Below are 16,485 nucleotides of genomic sequence, written 5' to 3' on the forward strand. Positions count from 1 at the left end.
TGAAGCTCTAAGCTTCTAAGCTCTGTTTTCTCTGGAAATAGAGACTAAGAACAATATTATAACCCAAAAAATGCTCCTATCATACCTGTTACTCAGGAAATTGCAGAAGTTTTAAAAGCACGTGATTTTTTATTATTTCATATCAAACATACAATAAAGGATAGGAAGTTAGAACTCTACCCCCAGTGTGGGGCTCAAACTCATGACCCCAAAATCAAGAGTTACATGCTCTTCTAACTGAGCCAGACAGGAACCCCAAAGTTAGAACTCTTAAGGAAAAATATTTTCATTATTATTCCTTTACTAGGAAAGTCCTTGTGTTCTTTATATGTTGATGAAGTATTACTGAGACTGCTAAGGCCAGCAAATATAAACTGCTTTTATTGTGCAAAAATTAAGAATGGCTTAGGTTATATAATGGCAGCTGATGTAAATGTACTAAATCTCAGCTTCTGGAAGAGTTGATTTTGAACTCAATCACCCTTTAAGAGAAGACATACCAGCTCGCATAATTTCATCAACCAGGAGAATGTTGGTAGCAATCACTGTGCTGAGGAAAAAGATAACAGGGTAAGTAAAGCCTACCAACTCGCTCTCATCTTCCCCCCCAGCAATCTCCAGCTACTAAAAGTACTTTGTTCTTTAATGTGTTGGTCTGAGAAATTACCAGACGAAGTTATTGTAAATACAAACATCACCCTTGTATTATAATTTCAGATCCTCAGCTGATAAAACAAGTTTGACTTTATGTACCAACAAAACTGAGCTCATTTTTAGCACATCATTTGCTTTTCCCCCCACTAGACGTGTAGTACAATTTCAGTAAACTTCTTCTTTCTCTTCCCCCTCAAATAAACAGTAAGGGAAACATTTCCAAATCTGACACTGCTAGAATTAAAATGGACAAAGGGCTGTGAAATGACAGAAGCTAGTGTTAGTAACTGGATACTACACCTTTTCATACACTTAACCATTTTTCACTAGAGGGTGGCAAAAACAATAAACAAGTTTTAAAGTTACTGATTACGTCCCTAGAAGTCTTTCTCTTTTAACTAATATGAATTTACCAAGAATGAAGAAGTTGTTTTTTCACACAATAATTATCCCAAACTCCTGCATCTGCCGCTACCATGGGCTCACCTGCAAAGTAAAAACAAACTATTTTAACACTACAATCTTGATATATTCTGTTAATACTGGTTATATATTCTAACAGTGTTTAATATACCACCAGAACTACTAGTGTCCAGGTCACAATGACCTCCATGTTATCAAATCCAACCTAATGGTCAGTTCTCAAGCCTCGTGGATCAGCAACACTTAACACAGCCTCCCGACTACTCTAGCTTCACTTGTCTTCCAGGACACCACACTCAAGCCTGGTTTTTTTTTTTACATTAATGACTCCTTTTCTGTTGACTTTCCTGGTTCTTCCTCATCTTCCCAGAGCTCTTAATTTTAGAGTAGCCAGTGACTTAGTCCTGGGTTCTTTTCTTCTCTCTCTATACTTGGGGAGTGAGTATAGAGTCTTCTGGATTTAAACCATATACACTCAAAAGACTCTCATTTTTTTCTCCAACCCAGAGCTCTTTCTTGAGCTCCAGACTCATACTTCCAACTGTCTATTTCACTGGAAAGTCTAAGACACTTTGATTTTAACTTTTGCCAAAACTCAGTGCTGGCCTCCTCCACCAAAGCTGCTCTACCCACAGTTCTCCAATGCGGTTAATGGCCATTCCAACCTTCTAGTTGTTCAGTAGACTCCTCTCCATGGAATAACTGGAATGATCCTTTTAAATGTAATTAGGCCACATCACAGCTTTGCCAAAAATTGCTCCCTCTTCCACTGCAGTAAAAGTCAAAGTCCTTGGACTGGCCGCCATACCCTGCATGATCTCTCTGTTACTTCTCTAAATCTCCTTCCTCCTCTTCAAAAACTTCAGACACTGGCCTTGCCACTGGCTGCTCCTTCTGCCCAAGACACTCTTTCCTCAGTTCCCGAACAAGGCTACTTCCTTACTTCCTTTGATTATTTTCTACAGACATATTCTCAATGAGGTCTACCCTACCTACCCTCTCTCTTTAAATTGTGACCGCCCCCTCATGCTAGCATTCATAGTCTTCCTTATAGGGTCCTTTTATTTTTTTCATTGTATTTATTACTCCTTAAATGCTCAGGGAACTTATTTATTAAGCTTATTATTTTTTTAAGATTTTTATTTATTTATTTGACAGACAGAGATCACAAGTAGGCAGAGAGGCAGGCAGAGAGAGAGAGGAGGAAGCAGGCTCCCCGCTTGAGCAGAGAGCCTGATGCGGGGCTCCATCCCAGGATCCTGAGATTATGACCTGAGCTGAAGGCAGAGGCTTTAACCCACTGAGCCACCCAGGCGCCCCTAAGCTAATTATTTAGTGCCTATCCTTCCCTGCTATAATATAAGTTTAGCAGGGCAGAGGGTTTTGTCTCTTTTGTTCTTGGTCAATCTCAAGAGTCAAATAACAAGCACTCAAAAACTTTTTCTTAAAAGAATGTTTTCTTTCAAGAAATTCAAAAGTAAATTAAAGGCACCCAAATTTTAAATATTGAAGTCACCCGAATCTCCAATCCCTCACTATAAGTTCTGGGTCACTGTAGTATAACCTCTTTCTTTACTGAGCAGCTAATTTTTCTTCACTTTCTTACCGGTATCCAGATCTATACCAACAGGTTGTTTTGATTCAGAATGTTCAGCCTGAACTTTTACCAGTGTTTCCTGCAGTTCAAAACCAGAATTCTGAGCAAGAACCTTTAAGAATAAAAAAATAAAAAAATAAGTGTGTGAATTATCTTTCCATATGTATTTGAGTATCAAATATAAAAAGTGAGGCTCTGCCCTCTAGTCTTGTGAAAACATATTCATAATACAGTAATCATTTCCTTTCAAAGAATTCCATTGTTAACCAAATTATTATTTCATGTATCTAGCAGTTTTTATATTTACATAAACATCTTGCCCATGTGTATTACACTAAATTCTGAGGACATTACTGTCCCTCATCCCCACCCCATATTAATTTCCCTCCTTGCAAAGGATTTCTTAAAAAATGGATTGGGGGGGGTACCTGGGTGGCTCAGTAGGTTAAGCATCTGCCTTTGGCTCAGGTTATGATCTCAGGGTTTTGGGATCAAGCCTCTCCTCCCTGCTTATGCATTCATGCTTATACTCTCTCGCTCCCTCTCTCTCTTGCTCTCTCCCATGCTCTCTCAAATAAATAAAATCATTGCAAAATAATAATAATAAATGGAAAATTAGTAGAATGGTATTATTTCTTCTTTTTCCTTGAGCCACACATTTTCTAGCTTTTCCTAGGCACCTGCTAAAGGAACCCTCCATATTTTCAGGATCTTTATGTCCTCATCAACATGAGGACAGTCATGACCTGTGGCAATAGGTCATGGAGACGAAAGCACTCTAAACCTGGTTTATTTCCAAGTAGAACCAAACCACCACTATTTACCAGGCTTACCAGTTTGTGTCAACTACCGGACCATCACTTACTGACTTTGCTGTTTTGGGCAAAGATAAAACAGATATCCAATTCTCAAAGATTCTACAAATTATGAATAATTTTAAAGCAATTAACAAAAAGATTTTGCTAGCACTGTTCTTAATCTTTTACTTCATGGTAATAACACCTTTGACATGGTCTTCTCTGTTTCTAAGTGGTTCACAACCAGATTAAGGCAAAGGAAAAGGAATGGTAATTCTCTGTCCTTCTTTTGACACATGGAATATCTGGTTTCTCTCCTTTTCTAGGTATTAAAATGAAAATGACAAAAGCACGCTTATATTTGGCAGTGCTAAACAGCCTGAAGTTCTCACTTCCCACAATTTAAAGTGATGATAACACTTTGGATACCACCACCAAGAAGAAATCTACCCTAAAGTCTAGTTAAATTTTAAGTTCTAAACTTTCTCATTATGATTAATCATGAACCATTTTTGAAGGAAATTTCTGGACTTACTTCAAATTTTGCACTCAGAGATAGGCAAAGGGGCAATTTAGTTATTTCACAAAACTTTGACAAGGATTCCAAGCTATTATCCAAAAGTTTCCCTGCTTAACTGTAACATATCTTAAACAAAAGTGCCTGGGGAAATGCAAATAAAAACTGTCTCTCTTACTCTCACAAGACAAAGTGAGGGTTGCTGGTGGGGAGAGGGGTAGGAGAGGATGGTTGGGTTATGGACACTGGGGAGGTTATGTGATATGGTGAGTGCTGTGAAGTGTGTGTGTAAACCTGACGATTCACAGACCTGTACCCCAGAGCAAATAATACATTATATGTTAATTTAAAAAGACTGTCTTTCTACTCTGGTCTTAGATAATGTGGACAATTTACAATCCAACACCCTTATGTCTAACCACTAGTTCTTTGGCCATGAGGATAGTTGTACCTTAGGAATAATGAGCAAGGCATCAGCAAAAGCTTGGACTCCAAGACGAGCTCTTCCTTTTATACGGTGCTTGTAATTAACAAGGGCTTCCGCTATTGCCACTTCAACTGCACCTGCTCCCGGAACTACACAGCCTGTTGGAGGGAAAAGACTGGCAAGGCATGCTGGACAGAAACACCAGAGAAAAAAGCACTTAGCTATTCAAGTGGGTTCAAATTATACTGCCGACACCTAAAATATACCTAAATATATATGGAAATAAAGTAAGTTGCATAGTTCAGTGGTTACTCAGATGCCTTATGAAGCACTCTGAAGTTACACACCATTAAATAATTAGGTATGGTACAGACAACTGGCTGCAAGCAGCTTACTTCATTCTCTGTTAAGAGTAGACATTTCTTCCATCTTCATCTTGTTCTTTATGACTATATTTAAAAGGTAGTCATTTATAATTTGGGGGACAGGAAACTAATTGTAGTATCTGATTTGAAATAAAATAAAAAAAAAAAAACTTTAGGCCAAGATACTTTCGTCACCGTTTTGGTATAGAATTCTTGAGACTTATGACAGTATTTGTTTTCTATACTTAAGCGAAACCCAAACAGCTACCAGAGGGAAAAATACAGGTGTTCTTATTACTCTAAGGTAAAAGCTCTGGTTAAAAACATCAATTTTCACAACAGGATATGACTTTTATACCTGCTGATACGACGGTTTTCGTAAAGTTTATGACTCTCCTTGAATCAATAAATTTGCCTTGGAATCACCCATCTTTTTTTTTTTTTTTTTCAAGGACTCTTATCCATGTAACCAAAGAACTCTTGTTTGTTTTTTTGTTTTTTTGTTTTTTTTTTTTAACTTTTTATTTTTTATAAACATATATTTTTATCCCCAGGGGTACAGGTCTGTGAATCACCAGGTTTACACACTTCACAGCACTCACCAAAGCACATACCCTCCCCAATGTCCATAATCCCACCCCCTTCTCCCAAAACCCCCAATCACCCATCTTTAAAACAGAACAACACAAAAAGAATCCCTCCTTTATCCTACATTATTTTTTAATTACTTGCCCCTTCCTCTGCTTCCCTGTACAACGCAATTGCTCAAAAGAGTCGTCTATCCATTTGGTGACCACATCCTTGCCACCCATTGACATTTTTAAAAAGTTCCTTGTGATATAACACTGTATGTTAATTATACCAGAATTAAAAAGTAATTAAAAAATTTTTTTCAAGTTCTTGTGAAATACTGAATATACACAGAAGGATATTTATATGTATAAGGTATAAAGATTAAATGTGGAAATAAATGTACTCATGTACCTCCCACCCACCTTAAGAAATAGAACATTAGAGAACATTACCAGTAGCTGTAAAAACTTCCCTGGTCCCATTCTGCGAAAACACATAAAATTTGTGGGATGTTACTAAAGCAACACCTAAAAAGAAACTTGTATCACTAAACACCTACATTAGAAAAGTCTCAAACAAATGACTTCAGCCTCCCCACCTAAGAACTAGAAAAGAGCAAATGAAACTTAATGTGAACAGAAGAAAATAATAAAAATTGGAACAGAAATCAATGAAATAAACATGAACAGTGTCAAAAAAAGGAACAATGTCAGAAATGAAAAAGATATTTATAACTATAGATTCCACAGACGTTAAAAATACAATAGTAAAGGAATATTATGAACAACTTATGCAAATCAATTTGAAAACTTAGATCAGGGATTAGCAAATATGCAAAACACCATATTTAAATGTTTTAGACTCTGTTGGCCATGCCATCACCTTTGTAACTATTCAACCCTGCCACTGTAGCACAAAAGAGGCACAGGTAATACCTGAATGAATGGGTATAGCTATATCCCCATAAACTTTATTTACCAAAAACAGGCAGCAAACAGGATTTAGCTCATGGGCAACAGTTTGATGATCTCAACAGACGAAACAGACAAATTTCTTAAATGACACAAACTCAAAAAAATAAGATAAAAAGTATCTATTAAAAAGACATTATAGCTTAAATACTTCTCATGAAAAAAACTGCAGGCCCAGATGGCTTTACTGGTAAACTCTACCAAACATTTAAGAAAGAAGTAATACGGGCGCCTGGGTGGCTCAGTGGGTTAAGCCGCTACCTTCGGCTCAGGTCATGATCTCAGGGTCCTGGGATCGAGTCCCGCATCGGGCTCTCTGCTCAGCAGGGAGCCTGCTTCCTCCTCTCTCTCTCTCTGCCTGCCTCTCTGCCTACTTGTAATCTCTCTCTGTCAAATAAATAAATAAATCTTTAAAAAAAAAAAAAACCCCAATCGTTTTTAAAAAAAAAAAGAAAGAAGTAATACAATTCTACACAAGAATTCAACACTTTCAGAAAATTAAAAAGGAGAGAATGTTTTCTAACTCATTCTTGAGGCCAGCATTATTCTAACAGCAAAAAAGCAAATATATATATATATATATATATATATATATATATACCCCTTATGAATATAAATATAAAAATTCTTTTAGTATTTTAGCAAATCAAGTCCAACAATATATAGAAAGGACAACACACATATCAGAATTATTCACAACAGCCAAAAGGTGAAGTGATCTAAGTTTCTATCAATGGATAAATGGATAAGTAACGAGCTCTGTGTGTGTGTGTGTGTGTGTGTGTGTACATGCCCCTCACAAGAAACTTTTTAAAAATGTGAATGGGTGGCAAGGATGCAGTCACCAAGTTGCTAGATAGATAGATAGATGCTAATATTCTGTCCTAATCATATATATATATATATGTATTATAAATAAATATAAAATTATATATTTATATACATATAAAATGCAATGTTATTCAGCCTTAAAAAGCAAGGACATTCTGACATATACCACAACATGGATGAACCCTGAAGACATGCTAAGTGAAATAAGCCAGTCACAAAAGGACAAATACTGGATGATTCTACTCAAACAAGGTACATAGAATAGTCCATTTCACAGACACTGTAATTAGAAGAGTGGTTTCCAGGAGATGGGAGGAGAGGGGAATGGAGAATTATTGTTTAATGGCTATGGATTTCTGGTATTATAAGATGAAAAATGTTCTATTGATGGATGATGGTGATGGCTGCACAACAACGTGAAAGAATGTAACTTACTGCCACTGAATTGTAACACTTAAAAATGATTAAAATAACAAATTATATACATATATATATCCAAAATTTAAAAAAATAATTTAAAAACTGTAATCTACATTTAAAGAGGATAATATATCATAGGTAAGTAGGGTTTAACTCAAGAATGTAAGGTTGGTTGAACGTTTAAAAATTAATGTAATTTACCACATTAATAATCTAACAGAGAAGAAACATATAATCACCTCAATAGATCACCAGAAAAGCAACTGGCAAAATCAACATCATTCGTGATAAAACTCTCAGCAAGAGAACTTCCTCAATCTGACAGAGGACTTCTAGAAAAATCTACAGCTAATTTTCACACATAATAGAGAAAGGCTAAATGTTTTCCCCGTATGATCAGGAGCAAGGAAAGGATGCCCACTCTCACCATTTCCATTACAATGTATTGAAGTTTCTAGCCCACGGGAATAAAAGGAAAAAAGAAATAAAAGATATCCAGATTGGAAAGGAAGAAGTAAAATTGTCTTTATTAGCAGACAACATGATCATTTATACCACTTATATAGATAAGTCAATGATATCTATAAGAAAGCTACTAGAATGAGTGAGTTTAACAAGGTTTCAGAATTTAAGATCAATACGCAAAAATCAACTGTATTTCTCTGTCTTAAAATCAGAAATGGAAATTTTAAAAACATCATATACCAAAGGACCAAAATTCATGAACTACATAAATCTGAAAAAAGATATGCCACTAAAAATTACAAAATATTGCTGAAATAAATATATATATATAGCTGAGATAGAGTCAAGAAGGCTCAAATAAATAAATATACAATGACTCAATATTAAGATACCAATTATTCCCAGAATTTTCTACAGATTCAATGAAATTCCAATCAAAATCTCAAGTCTTTTTGGTAGAAACTGACATGCTAATTCTAAAATTCATATGAAGATGCAAAAGATTTTAAATAACCAAAATAACTTGAAAAAGAACAAAATGGGAGGATTGACACTGCTGATTTCAAGACTTACCATAAAGTTACAGTAAATAGGAGAGTATATTAACACTGAGATAGACAAACAGATCAATGGAACAGAATAAGAACACAGAAATAGAACCACACAAATAGGGACAATTGATTTTCAATGAAAAGTTTCAAAGGCAACTCAACTCACTGGAAAAAGAAAAATCTTTTCAACAAATGCAGCCAGAACAACTTGATCAAAGAATATTAAGGTATACCGTAGGTATATACCTAAAAGTTGATTTGTTGGGTCATCTAGTGACTCTGTGTTTAACTTTGTAAGGAACTCCCTACTATTTTCCAGCAGTTCCCACCAACAATGTTGAGGGCTACTAATTTCTCCATATCCTTGCCAACATTTACTGTTGTCCAGCTTTTTGATTTATAGTCATCATAACAGTTGTAAAACAGTATCTCTTCATGGTTTTGATTTTCATTTTCCTAATGATTAATTATGTTGAGCATCTTTTCATGTGCTTATTATTCTATTTTAAATGGAGTTAGTTTATAAATTATCAGTAAATAATACATGCTAATATTCTTTCCTAATTTTTCTGAAAATTACACTGCACCTAAGGTAATGGAATGAGTTCTAAGCTGGAAAAGCATTGTCATGATTTTAAAAATAAATTTCTTTTTTTTTCTTTTTTTTTTTTCTTTTTTTTTTAAGTAGGCTCCACACCCAGCATGAAACTGAACTTGGGCCTGAACTCATGACTCTGAGATTGAGACCTAAGCTGAGATCAAGACTCAGATGCTTAGCTGACTGAGACAACCAGGCACCCCAGTGGTTTTAAAAATAAATTTCTAAAAATAAAAAAAATGATACTACAGCATCAAATTAAGTGCTTTTTCACTTCATAAACAGAAGTTAATTAAAAGGGCAGCATACTAGGGCACCTGGTGGCTCAGTCAGTTAAGCATCTGACTTCAACTGGGGCCACGATCTCAGGGTCCTGAGATCAAGCCCCAAGTTGGGCTCCCTGCTCAGCTGGCATTTGTCCTTCTCCTTCTCCCTCTGCCCCTTCCCCTACTTGTGCTCATATACTCTCTCTCAATTAAAAAAAAGCACAGCATAGTTACTAAGAATATTCCAGTGGAAAAATCTTAGTAAAAAAAAATATATAGTAATCATTCATATCTTTTAAAATACTATGTATCATGATAGATGTATTACTACTTTAAAAATACATTAAGGTTCATATCCATCACAAAAAAAGAGCCTACCATCTTCAATGGCATTTTTGATGGCACGAAGTCCATCCCTTATAGCGTCCTTGATTTGTGTCAGAGTATGCTTATTCGGTCCTTTAACCAACAAGGTGACAGAACGAGGGTTAACACAGGCCTCAATAAAAGTGAACTTTTCTTCACCCTAGACGATAATCCAAGAAGATATAACTCTTAATACTTAATGTTACTATGAAATGAAGACCCATCTTATAATAATAGAACCCAATCTTCATGTGAATTTTTATCAAACATAACTAAATATGTGTTAAAAGCAGTTGTTATATTTGAACTCTCAACAAACATTTAGATAAATAAATTGTAAAATCTGTCCTGTGGATTATTCAGACACCAAAAGGAAAAGCCTGAATTAAAAGACTTAGTATTTTTTTTTTAAAGGGTGGGGCGTCTGCCTTTGGCTCAGGTCATCATCTCAGGGTCCTGAGATGGAGCCCCACACTGGGCTCTCTGCTCAGTGGGGAGCCTTCTTCCCCTTCTCCCTCTGCCTGCCACTACCCCTGCTTGTGCCCTCTGTCAAATAAATAAACAAAATCTTAAAAAATAAAATAAAAAAGCAAAAGATTTACTCTTCACTTTATAACCACTGTCAGCAGAGATACTCACTAAAGCACACTCATGTACAAGACCAGCATGTCCCAAGCAATCTACAGTAAGGTCTTCAAGACAATTCACAGCCATTCCACCACAAGCAAGAGAGAGTCTGAAATGATATATGGTACCATAGCTTTTGTTATAGAAAGCACTAGACTTAACTTCTTAAAAGTGAAAAGATATCTAACACAGAACAGAGCATTTTCGCTGTGTTGTATTGTTTTTAAAATCTGTTTAAGAAGGGGCGTCTGTGTGGCTCAGTTAAGCAGCTGCCTTGGGCTCAGGTCATGATCCCAGGATCCTGGGATTGAGTTCCACATAAGGCTCCCTGCTCAGCAGGGAGTATGCTTCTCCCTCTGCCCCTCCCTACTCCTCATAGTGTCTCTCTCTCTCTCTCTCTCTCAGATAAATAAATAAAATCTTCAAAAAAAAGTCCTCAGTGCTCTGCCCATTCATCCTTTCAAAAAAAATGTTTTAAGATAAAAACCTTCTTTGTACTTCAACAAAGTTCTGAGGTAAGTTAACAGTCTATATATTTTTTTAAGTCTTGATTTTTGACACTTCCATTATTTATTGAAATTAAAGACAATATTTTGGAATCTGTATGCTATTTTGCTCACAATGTTTACATATAAACTAAAAGGAATACCGTGGGGTCACTTCAATTTTATCTGTTAAAAAATAGGATACATAGTAATCTGCAAGCTTACCTTTCCATATTTCTTCTTTTTGCTCTGCGAAGAGCTACTATGCCATGTTTTGCAAGAGCATCTAAGGAAAATGGATCAATTCCCTAAAACCAAATTAGCATAAAAGTTATAAGCACATCTTAAGCCAGTAGTTCTCAAACTTTCTGATCTTAGCACTGCTTCACGTTCTTAGAAATTATTAAGAACTCAAAAAGCTTTTATGTGAACTGTATTCTATAATATTTGTCATACTATAAATTAAAATTGAGAAATGTTTAAAATATTAATCCATTCAAAATAATAAACCCATTTTATGTTAACATAAAAAACATCTTCAAGTGAAAATTTACTATACTTTCCTAAACAAAAAAAGTATAAGGCTTAAAGTAATGGCACTGTTCGTTTTTGCTATCTTCTTAATGTCTGTCTTAAAAGAAGACATCTAGATTCTCAGATCTGCTTCTGCATTCAATTTGGTGTGGTATGTTGTTGGGTTAAAGTATATTATGAAAACTTGGACTCACACAAATATGTATCAGAAAATGGAGGAATATTTTAATAGCCTTTCCAGATACATATGGATATTCTTCTTTGATACTATATCAAAACTGAGTAAGTGACAGTTCCTTAAAGGTTAATGTCAATGTGAAATATGGGACCTATCAATAATCTTTTCTATATTCTTTCATATTAAAATCCATTTGTCTATCTCACACTTTGAATGTATTATCTACCCAGGCATGTCTTTGTTAATCATACATTTTTTACTCATTTAGAAAAAAGTGGTTCATTATGTTAAGCAGAGCTTCCAAATGTTGGTACATTTCACAGGTATATAATATCAAAAATATCACATTTGCTAATATCACCACTAATACTATCAGAAAAGTCCTTTAAGCACTGGAAAGCAGTCAAGTTCACAGAGGCAGTTACAAGTTTTCCAAAATTTTAATTTTGACTTGAAAGCTCAAATTTATTTGGAACAAACACTGTCAGTTGTTTTCCTTGAAGTGACAGAACCACTTCTTCCTTTTTGAGAGAAGCCTGCCAAATACCCATGTCTAAATAACCACAGTTTTTCTGTCAGTTTTTTTTTTTTTTTTAAGTAATCTCCCTGCCCAAAATGGGGCTTGCACTCACAACCCCAAGATCAAGAGTTGCATGCTCTACTAACTAAGCCAGTCAGGCACCCCTGCCAGTTATTCTTTAAAGTAAAAATGGCAGGCCGCCTGGGTGGCTCAGCGGGTTAAGCAGCTGCCTTCGGCTCGGGTCATGATCCCAGCATCCTCCGGTTGAGTCCCACATCGCACTCCTTGCTCGGCAGGGAGCCTGCTTCTTTCTCCCTTTGCCTCTGCCTGCCACTCTGTCTGCCTATGCTCACGCTCTCTCCCTCTCTCTCTCTGACAAATAAATAAATAAAATCTTTAAAAAAAAAAAAAAAGTAAAAATGGCATTCCATGAAAGAAGTGGATCAATTATACATGTATACATATGTATAATTATGCAACTATACAATTGTAACTCAATTATACAAGAACTCTCCCTCTCGACAACTATATTTAAAAAAAATTATTTTGGGGGCGCCTGGGTGGCTCAGTGGGTTAAAGCCTCTGCTTTCGGCTCAGGTCATGGTCTCAGGGTCCTGGGATCGAGCCCCGCATCGGGCTTTCTGCTCAGCAGGGAGCCTGCTTCCTCCTCTCTCTCTGCCTGCCTCTCTGCCTACTTGTGATCTGTCTGTCAAATAAATAAATAAAAGCTTTAAAAAAAATTATTTTTGAGAGAGTGTGATCATGAGGGAGGCAGGGGGCCATGGGGGCTGGGCAGAGGGAGAGGAAAGAGAAAGCAGACTCCATGCGCAGCTCAGTGCAGAGCCTGATACAGGGCTCGATCTCATAACCATGAGATCATGATTTGAGCTGAAACTAAGAGTGGGATGCTTAACAAACTAAGTCATCCAGACACACCCACGACAACCATATTTTGATATTCAGATTTCATACTCTGTCACACAGAATTATAAAAGGATGCATATTTAATCAAAATTTAGTAAGTTTTACCACTTCAAGATATTCTCGAATGGGGGCACCTGGGTGGCTCAGTCAGTTGGGCATCTGATTCTTGATTTTGGCTCAGGTCATGATCTCATGGTCATGGGACTGAGCCCCACATCAGGCTCCGCATTCAGTAGGGAGCCTTCTTGGGATTCTCCCTTTCCCTCCGCTCCTCCCCGGCACACACACTCTCTCCTCACTCCCTCTCAAATAAATAAATAAATAAATCTTTAAAAAAAAAAAAAAGATACCTCAAATGAAACTGCCATTTTTTTTAAAAAACCTCAAAGACTCTCTGAAATGGTCTTTGAAATTCCTAGGAGTCCGCAGACCACACTGCAAGAAATGCTGAAAAACATTTACAAATAGTTAAAATCTGAATTTTCTTTCTCACCTTTTGATTAATGACAACAAATCCTTTATTGGACTGAGCACAGACTCTGTCTTTCAGGTCTATGATTTTTTGTACTCTATCTTCAATAAATTTTCTTTCAGCTTTTACCAATTTCTCTTTCTCTTCAGCAGTCTTATAAAAGAAACCAGAGCTCACCTCTCTAAAAGATTAATAAAAACGAGCGAGTAAAAGTGGAGAAAAAAAGGAGGGAAAGGTAGGAGTTTACACTAAACATTTGGGAGGGAAGGAAGAGATTAAAGAAGACTTTTAGGGAGCACCTGGGTGGTTCAGTTGGTTAAGCACCCAACCCTTAATTTCAGCTCAGATCATGATCTCAGGGTCATGAGACTGAGCCCTATGCCTGCTTAAGATTCATTCTTTCTTTGTCCTGCACCTTTGCCCCTCCCCCACTTGTCTCTAAATCAATTAATTAATCAAAATTAAAAACCCTTCTAGAAAATATAGTTTCAACATTTACAAAGAGTAACTGCCACATACGTTTTTTCATATTCTAGTGACACATTGCAAGTAAGGATAAATGCATCTTCCACTCGCTTCTTCATGTCTGGATGACGGGCACCATGGTCCAAAACTAATCCTCTGATCAATCTATTAAAAATACGTAATGTGTCTTACTTGGAATATACACTCTAAATTTATTATAAAATAAGGATTGTATTCTTAAAATTGTAACATATCAGGACACATACTGTTTCCTTGCACCAACTTTAAGCCTAACACATAATTAGTAAAATTGGAAAAGAAAATCCACTTTAAAAGTCAACCCAGAGTTATTCTCTAAATTATGTAACTCAAACATATGACACAGCTGGTCAAGTAATGAGAGGTAGACACACAGTGAGTTTCTTAGGAACATTTGTTCAAAATAATTATATGGAACAACCAAAAACTGTTAACCTAAATGTCTAACAATAGGGCACTGTTCAGCAAATAAATGACCCAACTATTTGGCGGTCATGAAAACTATGTAATGACATGGAAAAATATTTACATAGGTAGCTGATAAACAAAGAACAACAAACCACCTATAAAGAATGATTATAATTATTCTTTTAAAAAATAAGTACCTTGGTATTGACAAGAAAAAAATGAAAGGAACCTAGAGTAAAGTTCTGCTTGGGCAGTAGGAATATAGATAATTTGGGGGTTGGAGAGGCTCTTTTCCTGTTTTCCAAATCTTCTTTCAAAAGAAAGTATTTTTGTAACTTTCAAAACTTCATTTATACCCAATTAGGGAATGATATTTCTCCTTCTTTTATAACCAGTATTTGTTCTACATTAAAGTAAAGAAATAATTTTTAAAATAAACATGATTACAATGAAGTTTTCAAAATTTTAATCTAACTACAAATTTTAATCTAATTACTCCAACCTCTAACTGAAAATGAAGATATTTAGGAAGAAACAAGCAAATGTATGTTCAGTATTCAAGCCTTCGCTCTTGCTCTCAGCAAATGACCTTGCTGCTTTGAGAAAATACAAGCACTGTCCCATCACTACTTCTACCAATCCACCTGCACTTGAACCTGAGCCTCCTATTCCTATGACTGAACTGTCCATGCTCCTCTGCATGTATGTACTCTACGCCTTTTCTCCTCTCTGCTCCAGCAATACCCCGTCCCCCTATTGCACCAATTCCTCCTGCCTCCAGGAGCATTCTCATCAGGATACAGATTTGTCATGATAATTCCCATCTTTAAATTTTTTTTAAGATTTTATTTATTTATTTGACAGACAGAGATCACAAGTAGGTAGAGAGGCAGACAGAGGGAGAGGGGGAAGCAGGCTGCATGCAGAACAGAGAGCTTGATGCGGGGCTTGATCCCAGGACCCTGAGATCATGACCTGAGCCAAAGGCAGAGGCTTTAACCCACTGAGCCACCCAGGCGCCCCAGTAATTCCCATCTTTAAAACAAAGAATGCTTCTGCTTCAAGTCCTTTCCCATACTTCCTTCTAGCTACTGCCCCATTTCTCTAACCTCTTTGGAATGGTGTAAGCTTGTATCCTCACTTCCCTAAACTTTCTCTGTGGAGCCCACCTTCAGTCTGACTTTCATACCCATTCCTAGATCAGTTCTCATTAAAGCCACCAAAAACATTAAATGCTTTCCATATCTAAAGGTCATTTTTCAATCCACAACTTGCTTTCAGCAGCATATGACATAGTTGATTATTCTCCCTCTGAAACATTTTCCTTTCTTAGCTTCAGGGCCTCTAACTTCTCTTGGCTTTCCTCTATCAGTAACCACTCCTTCTCAGTCTCCTCTGCTATATCCTTTTGTCTTCCCAATTTCTAAACATCGGAGTTTCCAGGGCTTAACTTTAAACTTCCTCTTCTTTTTTTTAAGATTTATATTGAGAGAGTGAGTGAGCGAGAGAGCGAGAGCAAGAGGAGGGGTAGAGGGAGAGTAAACGTCCTCTTCTACCTATATTCACCTCCCAGATGAACTCATTACCTCTCATAGGCTTTAAGTCACCTATACACAGATAACTCCCAAATATATTTCCAGATCAGACCTCTGTTCTAAACTCCAGACACACCTCTCCAACTCCCTACTCAGCATCTCCACATGGATGCCTAATAGGCATCTAAAACATAACATTTCCCAAACTAAGCTCTTGATTTATTTCCCCAAATATTTTCCTCCCAGTCTTTTCCATCCCAAGAAAAAGTACTTCTCCTTTTCCAGCCGCTCCATGCAAAAACCCAGGAGACATCCTTCACTCTTTATCTGTCACATTCTGTGTTGAACCATCAATAGATCCTATTGTTTCTTCTTCTAAGTATACCCTTGTCTAAACTTGGGTATAGTATACCCTTGTCTAATCCCTCTCCTGAATTACAACAGATTCCTGACTGGCCTCCAGCTTCTGCCCTTGCA

At 36.5% G+C, this 16,485-nt stretch overlaps 1 protein-coding gene across 4 annotated transcripts in view; it reads right to left on the reverse strand.

The window, feature by feature from the left end:
• Positions 1 to 359: 359 nt before the first annotated feature.
• Positions 360 to 16,485, reverse strand: part of CCT6B (chaperonin containing TCP1 subunit 6B) — a 28,737-nt gene continuing 12,611 nt past the window's right edge. For 2 of the 4 annotated variants that reach the window (XM_082707346.1, XM_082707344.1), the window contains 10 exons: positions 14,081 to 14,191; positions 13,583 to 13,742; positions 11,159 to 11,241; positions 10,461 to 10,557; positions 9,834 to 9,981; positions 5,806 to 5,880; positions 4,440 to 4,573; positions 2,684 to 2,786; positions 1,068 to 1,140; positions 360 to 550 (listed from right to left, as the gene is read on the reverse strand). In XM_082707346.1, the coding sequence (XP_082563472.1) occupies positions 478 to 550; positions 1,068 to 1,140; positions 2,684 to 2,786; positions 4,440 to 4,573; positions 5,806 to 5,880; positions 9,834 to 9,981; positions 10,461 to 10,557; positions 11,159 to 11,241; positions 13,583 to 13,742; positions 14,081 to 14,191 (1,057 nt within the window). In that variant the 3' untranslated portion in view covers positions 360 to 477. The remainder of the gene's footprint in view (positions 551 to 1,067; positions 1,141 to 2,683; positions 2,787 to 4,439; positions 4,574 to 5,805; positions 5,881 to 9,833; positions 9,982 to 10,460; positions 10,558 to 11,158; positions 11,242 to 13,582; positions 13,743 to 14,080; positions 14,192 to 16,485) is intronic. The other 2 variants (XR_014304888.1, XM_082707345.1) reach the window with 2 other exon arrangements.

Source organism: Mustela nivalis, assembly GCF_964662115.1.
Source record: "Mustela nivalis genome assembly, chromosome: 17".
Classification (NCBI taxonomy): Eukaryota; Metazoa; Chordata; class Mammalia; order Carnivora; family Mustelidae; genus Mustela; species Mustela nivalis.